This window comes from Sycon ciliatum, chromosome 1 (genome assembly GCF_964019385.1).
Source record: "Sycon ciliatum chromosome 1, ocSycCili1.1, whole genome shotgun sequence".
NCBI classification, from domain to species: Eukaryota; Metazoa; Porifera; class Calcarea; order Leucosolenida; family Sycettidae; genus Sycon; species Sycon ciliatum.
Genome location: NC_088643.1, coordinates 11298902 through 11312093, shown reverse-complemented (window position 1 = coordinate 11312093; position 13192 = coordinate 11298902). Strand labels below are relative to the sequence as shown.

Below are 13192 nucleotides of genomic sequence, written 5' to 3'. Positions count from 1 at the left end.
GACAAAAAAGATATCACCAACACAAGTGCCCATACATGCACACACACAGACACACATGCACACGCACACGTGCACACACACACACATACACACACACACACACACGAACACACACACATACACAAACACACATGCACGGGTGCACATGCTCTCAAACACATACACACACTGAAAGACTCCCGCGACTCCCGCCTGTTCTATCAACCCATTGCTACAAGGTCACATTGGCCCCAGAAGGGGTCATACAGAGGGACAGTAAAAATATACTGTGTGGGATCCTACAGAAAATCAAAGGTCTTGTGCGAGTACCCCCCCCCCCCCCCTCCAACCTGTTGGTCCTGCCATGGACTCATCGGTAGTTCACTCGTATTACTGAACAACTACCATACAAGTACAGGCAGACCTCAGACCTGCCCATCGCGGAAGCGAACAGCTATGTTAGACATAGCAACTTGTGCTGGGATTACACCATTCAACAGCTTTCAAGGCTGATGAATTGACCGCCACTATTTTTAGCCTGGTATCCACCACACAGCTGATTGAAGTGACTTTTCCTGGCCAGTGAATCCCTATTATTCTTTTTCCATTTTTCCATTTTTTCTTTTTTTCTACACACACCACACCACATACTTCAGCATACAATGGCTGTTGGTAACCACCCAGGAGAATGAAAGAAGAGTCAGGAAGAGTCCGAGAAAGAGAAGAAAGACATGTGCGACCATAATCATCGGGAATTGAACCCGCAACCTCTCGATTGGAAATCGACTGCACATACCACTGCACCATATGGGACACACACACACACACACATACAACCACCACATCGCCCCCCCCCCCCCCACACACACACACATCCGCACCCATCCCCCCCCCCCCACACACACACACACATACACATCCGCATCCCCCCCCCCCCTGCTGGTCCTACGATGGACTCTCAGTAGTTCACTCGCATTACTGAAGAACTACCATACAAGTACAACCCCTCCCAGACACACGCACACACACACATACACACACACACACACACACACACACACACACACACACACACACACATACACACACACACATAAACACACATACTTAAAAGGCTGTCTTATTGACCCAATGTTACACAAGATCAAGAAAGGGAAATACAAAGAGGCAGTTCGACAATACGGCGTGATGATGTTACGAATGATCCAAAGTTTGGTTCCCACACCTCCCCTCCAACTCCCCTCCCCCCAAACCCGGGCCGCACACTCACTCCACACCCCCCCCGCTACACACACACACACACACATACATACCCGCACCCCCCCCCCCCACACACACACCTCTATCCCCTCCCCCCACACACACACACCTCTATCCCCTCCCCCCCCCCCCCACACACACACCTCTATCCCCTCCCCCCCACACACACACCGGCACACCCCCCCCCCCCCCACACACACACACCTCTATCCTCCCCCCCCCCCCCCCAGACACACACACCGGCACACCCCCCCCCCCCCCCCCACCCCACACAGAAACGTTTACACACAGACTCAGCAGTAATTTTCTCACGATACCAAGGCACTAACAAACCAGTTCATCACACAGCAATCACAATCTGTCATGTGACTGGATGCTAACACTCGAACTTACTGGAGTATGCGATGTCTGAGTGCTGCCAGCATAGCACAGTGTTGGTTGTGTTCACTTAGGTGCTCATCAGTTTGACGATGTTTGCCACACAGGTAAGCCATGCCACAACGAGGACATGCTGTGATGTTGTCCAGGTCATAGCAGACAAAACATGCCGCTACACGTGGACACCATTCCTGCAGTGCAATGTGGTGATCAATGGTCACTTGGCCTCTCTTGGATTGACGATGCAGGGCAGCAATGAGAGAGTAGTATAATAGTAGAGAATGATCTCCAGCTTGTGGTGGTAAGTACACAATTCCAGACACTGAGAGACCAGTTGCACAATTGCTTGGCAGGTAAGCACTGAGATCATTAACCAATGACTTCAACGCTGGGAAGAGTTTGGATATTTCTCCAACTGCAAAGATCGTATTCTAGAGCAAAGCACGCAACAAAGAACAGTGTAGAAAAGAAAGTAACTGAGGCCAGTACACACAAAACAGAGAACGTCATGCACAATAATAACAAATCAGACTGATATAGCGGAAAGCAACACATTCCATTTCACTAGTTGACAATGTTCAAAATTATCACATTCCCCTCTGTGTTCTTCAAGAAATCAACCTTAGAGAGACAGACACTATACAGTAGATAATATACTGAGTACACTGGTTTGCAATACAATGTTCCATTCAGAGTGGAGTGTGGATGAAAAACAGTTATGGTAACCTGAACCGTGTGTAAACTGCACTACCAGCTTACCTCAATCCCGAGCAGTGCTCTACCCGTCAGAATACAAGACTGCATCACTTCCACATCAGGTACCTTGTTCTGGCTACAGTTGTTAATCAGTGCTGTTGTGTGATCTGCTGGATTTGAGCCATGACACCATCTCCTGACATAGTCCATCACAATGTTGTAGGGATGCTGTGCTGGTAGAGTGAGACCCGTTGGAGTTGTATGTGCCCTTCCATTAGCTACTAAGGAGCTGTATTGGGAGCTGTACACTTCACTCCACTGCAAGTCCAGTAGTGTGGCTACTGTGTCATCATCCATTGAGTGCAGGTACCGTTGTAACCGAAAAGTATGCACAGTGGTAAAGTCGTCATGGGTACTGACCGTGCGCCTGATAGCAGTTGGTACATGTTTCCACTTGCACAGTTGTATACCCAGTGTTGTAATCAATGATGGTGAAACAATCCACTCACTGCTACAGGAACCTGACATGACCTTGCCCAGGATCACAACAATGCATTGTAGCAGAACGTAGTACATTGTAGCACATGAAGGGACTGAAGCATCTTGTGATAGGAAGCATGATGACATCACTCTCTCTGCAAGGTCTTCTACCACCTGTACATTGGGCATATCCTTGTTTAGCAGAGTGGAACAATACCGTTGAATGAGTTTCAGGGCACATTCAGTGACACCTGTTGCAAGACCAATTCCCAGTGTTGTTGTAACACGCTGGTACACCACCTGCAGACGGGATAGTGTTTCCTGGCTGGGCTCAACCTGTCCTTCCCTGAAGTCGATGTCCAGAGACATGGATAGCCTGCATGACTCCAGAGAAAGTTGCATCAAAGGTAGATGCAGCGGTGACCCCACTCCTGTCGATTCTTGTTCAGATTTCTCCAGGAGCATTTGGGTTCTGGAATCCAAACTCTCAAAAGTGACATCGGAATCTGCAATGCTTTGACGGCAAATACAACACAGGACCGAGGTGCAAATGCTGTCAGCTTGTACAGATAGCGGTGCTTTGTCCAATCTTTGTATCCTGTCCATAAACTCTCCAACAAACATTGCTCTCCAAAACAAGGCAAGTAGGATACTCGATGACTTTGTTAATCCAGAGAAAGGAAGCAAGTCATCGCCAGACAAAACATCAACAACAGACAACGCCACCTGTATATTCACCTGTTCCTGAAGCAATTGGTAACTCCAATACACTGCTTTGTCTGCACCACAACCTCTACAGTCATCAACTTCCTTCACAAAGCTAAGGAAATGCTTGCACATTCGCCGTTGATACATACATTGCTTGTCTTCAGGGCATTGGTAACGACCAAACTCGGCGATGAGTGGTTGCAACGAGTAGCGATCCGAATGCGAATTGTAATCCAGGAAACAAATCTTGATCAATGGATCAAAACTTTCAAGATGAACCACATCAACATCATCACCTACACAATCCACCATCACACAAGCGCACTTAGATGAGAACGAGGAGCGCAGTTGAGAGAGAGCATGGAATGATGCCTTGTCATCCTGACGTAATGTGTTGTATGCTATTTTCAACAGCTGCAGAATTCGATCATTTGGTTTCAGACCATCATCGTTGAACACATCAAGACCAACCTTCTTGAACAACGATAGCAGCCTGGTGGGAGTTAATCGACCCCCTTGTAGAAGACCAGCTGTAATGCGTACAGCAAGTGGAACATTTCCACAATGAACCACTAATCTCTGTGCATCTTCAATGCTCACACTACCTTCAACACATAGACCATGGAGAAGATCAACAGCACAAACCTTTGTCAGACCATCAAGACGGTGTTGTTGTAGTTTAAACTGGGCAGCGTGTAGGTCAAAGTAAACACGACTTGTCAGTAGGACATGAACGTTGTGTTGTAGTCGAAGTAGTCGTTCCACAACATCTTGTAGTTGGAAATCTTTAGCAGCACCAGCATGGATAGCATCCTCGGCATTATCCAGAATACATAGCATGCGGTGCTTGCCACCATCCTCATCCATGCCATCAGTTGTTTGTTTTGTCTTGCCAGCAGTTTCAGGTGAAGCCGGGTTTGTTTCGAGTCGGTTTTGAATCATTGCCTGGACAGCGTCAACACCAGCTACACCGCGTAAGTCAAAGAACTCCACACGACAACCAGCATTGCGACATACATGTCCCACAGCAATGGCTACAGACGTCTTACCAAAACCAGCTGGTGCCAGAAGACTCTGCACACGTGTAGATGATGATGTGGACTTTGCTGTGAGAATGTTGTCACTAATCTCTGTAACAATCTCATTCCTGCCAGTGAAGTGTCGGTCTTTGTCCGGTAGAGATGACTGGCTTGACGTTGCTGATCTTGTTGAATCCTGCGTTGTAGTCAATGCTGTGTTGGTTGTTGTACCCATACTAGTCGCATCAGTTCTAGTTACAGCTGATGTTGGTTGTTTGAAAACTGGCTCACGTCTGCTGGAGGTCCGTTGCTGATCGGCCTGGCCATCTTCCACCGGGTGCTGTGATGGCTGCGTTTTCTGTTGGCCAACTGTTGTCATGGTGGTACCTAGCAAGATACAGAAAGCAAGAGTAAAAACCTATTGTAAGTTTTGAAAATCTTTCAAAGGGGATGTATGGCCTACTTTCTCCGTTAATCTGTTAAGCAAAACTTCAATGCATTTTTATAGACCCGTCAAAACCATCTATCAGAGCAATGGATGTCATCGTGGCCAACCTATCTCAGTGGGGGGGGGGTCACCGATATGTTTGTCTAATGCGCATAGAAAGACCCTGATAAGAACAATAAAATGCAATGAAGAAGTTTTGCTTAACGGAGAAAGTCGAATCAAAATTTCACAGTACTGGACCTACTGGTAGTCTTCTGTGTGCTGATTCGAATGCTGTTGGTCCGAGGAAGCTGAGCTACTGCCGTTGGCCTATGTTCCCAGTCGAACTCATGCACTGGAAGCTGAGCCACTGCCGTTGGCCTATGTTCCCAGTCGAACTCATGCACTGGAAGCTGAGCCACTGCCGTTGGCCTATGTTCCCAGTCGAACTCATGCATTGGAAGCTGAGCCACTGCCGTTGGCCTATGTTCCCAGTCGAACTCATGCACTGGAAGCTGAGCCACTGCCGTTGGCCTATGTTCCCAGTCGAACTCATGCACTGGAAGCTGAGCCACTGCCGTTGGCCTATGTTCCCAGTCGAACTCATGCACTTTCAAATTTTTGGATGAGTGCACCCCACTACTAGAACAGTTGCGCTCGGTGAAATCCGACACAAAGTGAATATTTTGGCGCCACTGGATGAGTTGCTTTGACTGACAGCCCAACGTCTGAAGGTAAATTCCCCTGAAAGAAACATACATCCGTTATGGTGAAGGAGAGTCGATCGTAGAGCAAAAACAATTGGCAATGACAAATGGAAAAATTTTCGTTCAAAAACGCCCCGATTTCAGCTACAAGTATTACAAACAAGAATCCCGGGCTTATTTCCTACTAGTGGTTGTACTAGAACTCTGCAATTAGTAACAAAGTCATGTGATAGCGGGTTTTCCAAAGTGGTGTGTTGATGACTATCGTGGCCTGGCAAGGTCTTTTGGAGGTCATAGAATGATGGCTGGTAGCCTCGAGCTCAGTCTTCCAGGGAAATGTTCAAATTTATGACTGCCGACAAAGTACTGTATGGCACGACATTTTCGGACAAAGCCAAATTTTTTACAGAGAATTCAAAATATCGCCTAAAACACCATGAAAATTCGCTTCGTTGCCACGGTAACCCCAGAGTTGTCATGAATTTTGTAATGATGAGTGTGGTCGCACACTGACTCTGCACAGACTGTCAGTGTACATCCCATCCAGCCTGATCCAGGCATGTTACTTTGCACTTCCACAGCCAAGCGCTAGCCTTTTTTAGAACAAATGTACAGTGATTTGTGCCTTCAGTTGTGCTGAAAAGTGAAAGTACAGGACTTCTGCATAGGAAAGTAATGATCTCCGACATTTTGGCTGCTTTTCGGACGTTTCCCTTTTCGGACCGGTTTTCGGAAGAGCCTTCCAAAATCGGACAATGTCCGAAAAATCGGACGGTTTGGCAGCACTGTAAATGCACGTGTTTGCATGCGGTGCGCATGTAAAGTGTACATATGTACATAACTTAACAGGAACAAATTTTAGTACGGAATTAATTTTAGTACAAAAGAGGCCGTGTCCGAAATCGTACGAAAATAAATTCTGTCCGAAAATTTCCTGCTATACAGTACCTTGCAATCTTCGCTCTCCAACAACTACTGTGCTAAGTCTGAGTTGAGGATTTCATCTGGAAAATGGTATTCTCTGGAATGCTGCACTATATCTGCGGCATAGCAATGAGAAAAGCTGACTCCGACAAAAGCAATGTTTGCGATTTCGAAGTAATAGAATTTTGGAAAATGAAAGCCTGAGCAGTCACAGAAAGCAATTCAAGTATGGAAGGGGACGGTGTGGTTTCCGTCCAGCACTGCACTATGTGGTGCATACATGCGCGTGCGAACTGAAGTGCTTAATTGCATGAAGTGCATGACAATACAGGGTGTGCACATGCATGCCGTGTGCATGCATGTGCTGCACGGCATGCATGCCGGGCTTGCCTGCTTGCACAACTCACATGCTTTCACCGTCACAGCTTCTACAGTGTGCGCTCGATTCACTCGATTTTTACGTCCACCACCGGGAAATTGCTGTGAGCTGGCTTCTGTGATAATGTTCCTTCTACTGCGATAAAGTGCGAGGCTAAATGTTCTAGAATCCTCTTCTTTTAGACCAATTCGAGGCTGCTGAACACGAAAATTGGGTGTACCTGCCGGGGCCGTGTTTGCCTCTGGTCGAGATCAGTACTTCTCTATGCCTATGTGCAAAGCGCGGCTCCACCTTTTTTGTTCAGGCATGGCATGTATGGCATCAATGGAAAGGCAATGACCACAGCTACCTAAAACAGCATCGACAAGGGAGTACTGGCCACGGGATCAGATAGAAGCGGGGTCAAAGTCAGGCCAAAGAGATCTCACGCGGGGCCCAATTTACGGACTGTACAACTACAAACTTTTCAAAATTTCAATCGATCGGAACTCAGTCATTCCTGGGTTATTTCCAAAAACTAACATATGTACGTCGAAGAGAAAGCTCTCAGCTGTCCATTACACACCACCAAAGTTGAACACATTGCAGTAAACGTATAGCAACAACATACCTGTGTGGGACAAAATGGAGAGCATTTCCTTGCTCTTGTCCGCATAACCAAGTTCCTCAATGACAACACAGAGATCACGATAAGTCTTTAGGCCACCAGCTCTGAGCAACTGGATGAGCGCCTCATTATGATCAGATAGTCTATCCCGGGACTGAATTCTCTTTAGTCTCTCTATTGATGCGCTGTCAGTTATGAGATATTTCTTGATCACCATCTGCCGCAGTCGATCTGGGTCAACTTTGTTCAACCATGGTTGAATGTCACACACAAACCTTGTCAGGTCAAACGGATTGTCTGTTGCGAAAGCAGCAAAATACAGAAGGCACAGATGACACATGAACACACAACTACACACAACTACATGTCAAGAAACAAATAAAAATGGAATTGCACATTACCGATAATACATGGAAAGGAATTTGAGTGGACACACCCATTCCCATAGCGCTGCACATCCGAACAAGTTCCGTTATTTTACAACGTTTCGGCACTTGGCCATCGTTAGGTGATAAGAACAATGGACACACACACATACACCCCCACACACACACACATACACACACACTCACGCAGTCACGTGCGCACGCACACACACACACATGCACACACACAAACACACACACACACACATTCCCAGAACCGCACATCGGAGCGCTTCAGCGATTGTTTCAATGGACAGCTGGGAGTTTTCTCTTCGACCTACATATCTTAGTTTTTGAAAATAAAAAAAAGAAATGACTGAGTTACGATAGATTAAAATCTTGAAAAGTTTCGATCCCAGGGGATCGAAAGTTGTACAGTCCGTACACAAAGGGTTAAAATGTACACGCGAGTTGTGACTGCAGTTTTCACCTGACCCAGGCTGAAACTGAACTCCCTAGCAATAATCTAGTGACCCATGACAGTGCTTCACGCCCGTGGCACCTGCATTTCTTGTAGATCTACAGAATCATCATGTAGATCTGGTTATAATCTCAGAATTGTCCATCTAACTGAACCCACTGCATTCCCAGGGGCGTAGGAGGGGTTTTGGAAGTGGTACGACCAAAGGTCGGCGGAAATTTTTGTAAAAAAGACACAAAATCCTGCGGTCTGGGAACTTCTGGCACACTTCTGGCGCAGTGTACCTGTGCAGTCGAGTCGAGTACGTAGACTACTCAGCACGACTGCTGATGCATAACAGATCTACGAGTAGATCTACGAGTACGAGTCTAGAAAAAGGTCAAAGTCTGATGCGCATATGCATATCGATGGATCCTGATTTTTTTATTACGGTTTTGCACGTTCCGGACGGACCACACTTTTCGAAAAGTGGTACGGCCATGGTCGTACCAGTCGTAGCGGGCCCCTGATTCCCAGGGTCAGCTGTCAATACTATGGATGTGAATGCATGAACTGATTCATCTCTGTAAGCACTTCTCACTGCTAACATGGAAGTACTGGCAGTGCTGCTCAATGAAATCCAGTCGCGTCACTCAAGTTAGTTTGCACCATTTTGCAGCCCAGTGTTCGCAGGTCTAGGGCTGCGCAACGCCCAGCGTGTACTTGAGTGACGTTGTGACTGGATTTCATTGAGCAGGACTGTACAAGTCATGTAGTTACACGAATGTTCAACGAGCCCCCCCCCCCCCCCCCCAATCTTCGTATGCCATTGTAAAGTGTAATGATCAATGTGAACACTTACCGGAGGACGAGCCACGTGTTGACTCACCATCTGCCGACATTGGCTTCGAGGGACGGGCAGTTTTCCCACTGGCAGTTGCATCGCGTCGCTTCGCCATGGTACTGGCGACATGTTCAGCTACATGAGGCTGGCTGTGCTGAATGAGCCTCAGGAACGAATCCACCTGTTCCTCCGTTTTCGTTAGCATCAACCTCACCACGTACTTCGTCAGATCAGACTTCACGTTCTCCTTGCTGGAGGCAGTTTTATATTCATCAACGTCCAGCACATCATTCTCCAGCAAGAGTTCCAAGATCACGGATACATCTAGATTGGAAAGTAGGAAGGCTATGTTATAGCGCACCCTGTCTGCCATTGTTCACACTCCTGCCTGTCCGCGTGACCACAGTTCACTCGCACTGCGGACTGATCACGATCGACATCGATTTACTGCATACTGTGACTTCTAAGTTAGGATCAAGGAGTTGTGTTTTTCAAGGAATAGTACAAGCCGTTAATCAGTTGTGGCTCATTTACAGAGCGAATTTCATGAAGGCCAACAACTCTTCGAAAATCACGCTTGAAATGTTCAGCATCAGCTCGATCGCCTGGGCTCTTCGCTATCACTGTACTGTTGTATCAGTATCAGCACTAAGAGAATGGTAAAAATTAAAAATAGTCGGAAGGAGATGACTACGTCGACGCGGTCGGTGCAGCCATGTACTGGCGCCAGTAGATCTAGTACAGTCTGTATCGGCTATAGAGTGACCGGATATAAGAATATATCGGCTACAGTGATATTGGTACGAAATATCAAAAGCAAAACGTATTTTTCCAGTACAAATATCGCTATAACCAATATTATCGGATGTAATGATATATCGGATATTATGATGGCAACAAAGAATCAAAACATGCAGAACACACTATATTATTATCGTTTATAATGATAAGTTTAAAATCCATGTTGCAATAATATCAAAGGCCCTATTTCTTTACTTTCTTCACGTTGCTTATTTTGATAGTGACACATGTACATGCACACAGTAACAGAATTTCTTTATGGAAATGCGGGCACTGTCAACTATGCAGCATGCTCATTTGTCACAACGCCATGCTGGAAGTATTTCCTTGCCTTTCATGATGGAATTCATGTGTCGATCGAAAAAAATCGATCGTATCGCATATAGTGATGCATCGGTTATAGTGATAAAATCACGGAAATCAAAAGGGTACGCTATAGCCGATACAGACTGTACTGGCAAGTGGCAGTAGCCTTCGCATATGGCCGGTGTTGGGCCTGAGTGAGACTGAGAGTGAGAGTGGGCCATGGGCATGGGGTCTCCGACTCTCCGCCAGTCGACTAAAACTGTACAAGTAGTCTCCGACTCCGGTCATGGTTGCCATGGCGCATGTGTGCACGAGGAAAGCGTTGATCTCGTATACCTAGTACTAGTACTAGTACTACTAAAGTACTAGTAACTGATTGGATTTTTTTCGGTTCCTTGGTTTATTGGTATGAACCCAATATAAAATTATTGTTTTATGAATCGAGTAAACTGTTTGCCCTACAAAGTAGTATTGCAGTGATAGTGGTCAAGATTGAAGGAAGCCAGACCGAGTTGTAAGAGAACGCGTGTTGATCGCCATGAATGGCATGATTTTGATGACCGCAGACTGGAGGACTGAGCCAACTGAACTGAACTGCGTGTTGGATATTATTTGAACATCCATTCAAACGTCAAAGGGAAATGCAGTGCGTGGCTAGGTGGTCAACAGATCTAAATCGTTGCCTAACGTAACAATAGCGCGCGTGTCTGGTTGCTCTACGGTATCCGTGCAGCTCCCTTCGGCACCTGTATCGTCCAAGAGCATGTGACAGTGGACTGGAAACTTCGGACAGGGGACGAGTGACTTCTGCTAGCGAGCTCTGTGGCCAATGACGTGGCCAGGGTTGCCAGCGATTATTACAGTGAGTGAAAGCAGAAAGGATAGTCCAGGAGCAGAAGCCTCTTGAGAAGCTTGGCAGTGATGAAAAAACACGTTCACAAGGTTCACCACGAGTGGACTGCGCCGATCAGCATCTCTGGTCTGTACTGTCGCCCGGTCGAGCATTACCTCCCCAACATATTGCCCATAATGGCCGGCCCAGTGCTACTCGAATCTCATATATGCTGCTGCTGCTGCTGCTGCTGTGGGCCTGCATCTCGCTGGCCTCCGTGTCCGTCGAACACTGCGGCTTCCACCTGCCGTTCATGCCGTCCAACGAGTACCACGACTACCATCACGCAAAGTTAGTAGCGTAGTGTGTGCATTCTGCATTGATTGGTAGCTCTACTGCACATACTTGGGAGGCGGGGAACGCAAAAATCTGACTTGCCCCCCCCCCCCTCCCCCAACTGTACCCCAAAAAGGACATACTCCCTCCCCCCAAAAAGGACATACTCCCTCCCCCCAAAAGAAAGTTCTGACTGCATGTATAAAGCCATGTGCTAACTTTTCGAAATTTGCACAGAGAAGAATACAGTCATCTCCAAAAAAATTTGTCCAAATGCTATGCTAGCTACCGGTAGCTGGACGTGGCGCATGCACTGCCACCGCTAGTGCTATGCGCTAGTACAGTTGTGGCATGTGAAATCCGACACTTGCCATAGGGGACAGCGCCACAAATGGACAGCAATGATGTAATGCACTAATTTGTACTATAGAGCCGTATGCATCCCAAACTGATCGAAAGGTCACAGCGTAGATACACACAGTTCACTGAACACATAGTACCAAGAGTAGATAAACAAGAGTGTGCAACTCCCGGATCCGCGCGGATGGGTATTGGCCCACGGTGGAATTTTTTGTTGACGTCATCTTTTCGACCACCCACGCGCTGCTAGTCTTTTGGAAAGTTTTGCCTCGTGCACTTGGCCAGGCTTACATTACAATGTCGGTGCCCAGCACGTGCTCTCACACTGCTCTGCGGCAAGAAGCGCGTTTTTCTGGAAAAAGGTGACGTCAACAAAAAATTCCGCCATGAGCGGGGGGGGGGGGGGGTATCAGGAGATTGTGCAGGAGAGATCCGGAGTTGCACACTCTTGTTTATCTACTCTTGATAGTACACATAAGGAGTATTGGTATCCAATCCCCATTCATTTTTGCCAGCACCTTTCGAACCTTGACTATGATGAGTACGAGTTTTGTCATCAGACAGATAAAGTTGTATGTAACACATGTACTGTACGTATGCAGGGCTGCAGGGACTGCAGACTGCATGGTGCAGTCCCTTATGCCAAGTGTCGGATTTCACTTGCCACAATTGTAGTAGGCATGCTTGGTAAAAAATTTCATTGTTAATGAAAATGAACTACTTCTTGTGTAGGGATGTCAATTGAATAATTATCCTATCCACGATGGGAATTAACCGGTCCGTCTTGCGTGACCGATCCTTTCAATGATCTTATCTTTACATTTCCTTTTCCACCTGCACTCCTCCTTGGTAAGTTCCCTTTTCTCTCTAGCTCTTCTCTTGTACCTTCCTGCTATAATTCACTTAATGTGGCGCTTTCCATTGGCGCACTGCTACAGCTGTAGTACAGTGCAGGGGCGTAGCACTAGTAGGAATTCACTAGTAGTAGTAGACTCTCTACTAGCAGTAGTAGTACTGCCTTGTGCACGGCACATGCTCTGCTGCTGGACCTGCACTCTGCAGTGCACAGTCTGTGCTGTACTCGACTCGACTGCAGCAGGCAGAGTGCAGAGCCGCGGACTGTTTTAGTTCAGTGCTATGCTGGTAGACCCTCTAATGACTGTAAATGCATGAATGCGATTGTGACAGCCACCATGCCACTGTACATGTATCCATGGCATTGGCTGGATTTTTTGGTGACGACTGTATTACTCCCCCAGTTCCTGCCCCCAACAACAGAAAAGAAATGCTCCCTGTTTCCAGCAGTTCACTTGCATACCAGTGT

The 13192-nt window shown here is 46.9% G+C and overlaps 2 protein-coding genes across 2 annotated transcripts in view; both read right to left on the bottom strand.

Moving 5' to 3' along the window:
• LOC135813208 (uncharacterized) overlaps positions 1–13192 on the bottom strand; it is a 107138-nt gene that overhangs the window by 50920 nt on the left and 43026 nt on the right. The window lies entirely within an intron of this gene.
• LOC135806694 (uncharacterized) lies at positions 3195–9840 on the bottom strand. The gene is made up of 4 exons (XM_065320923.1): positions 9252–9840; positions 7568–7861; positions 3651–4907; positions 3195–3307 (listed from the first exon to the last, which is right to left on the bottom strand). Exons 1-4 carry the CDS (start codon positions 9604–9606, stop codon positions 3195–3197), a joined length of 2019 nt encoding a protein of 672 aa, XP_065176995.1. The 5' UTR covers positions 9607–9840.

Coding starts and splice junctions, on each gene's coding strand:
- LOC135806694 (XM_065320923.1), bottom strand. CDS start 9,606: ATGGCAGACAGGGTGCGCTATAACATAGCCTTCCTACTTTCCAATCTA. Junction 4,908..7,567: donor CTCCATTTTGTCCCACACAG/GTATGTTGTTGC, acceptor GTATCTTGCTAG/GTACCACCATGACAACAGTT. Junction 3,308..3,650: donor ATGCCCTGAAGACAAGCAAT/GTATGTATCAAC, acceptor TTGCCGTCAAAG/CATTGCAGATTCCGATGTCA.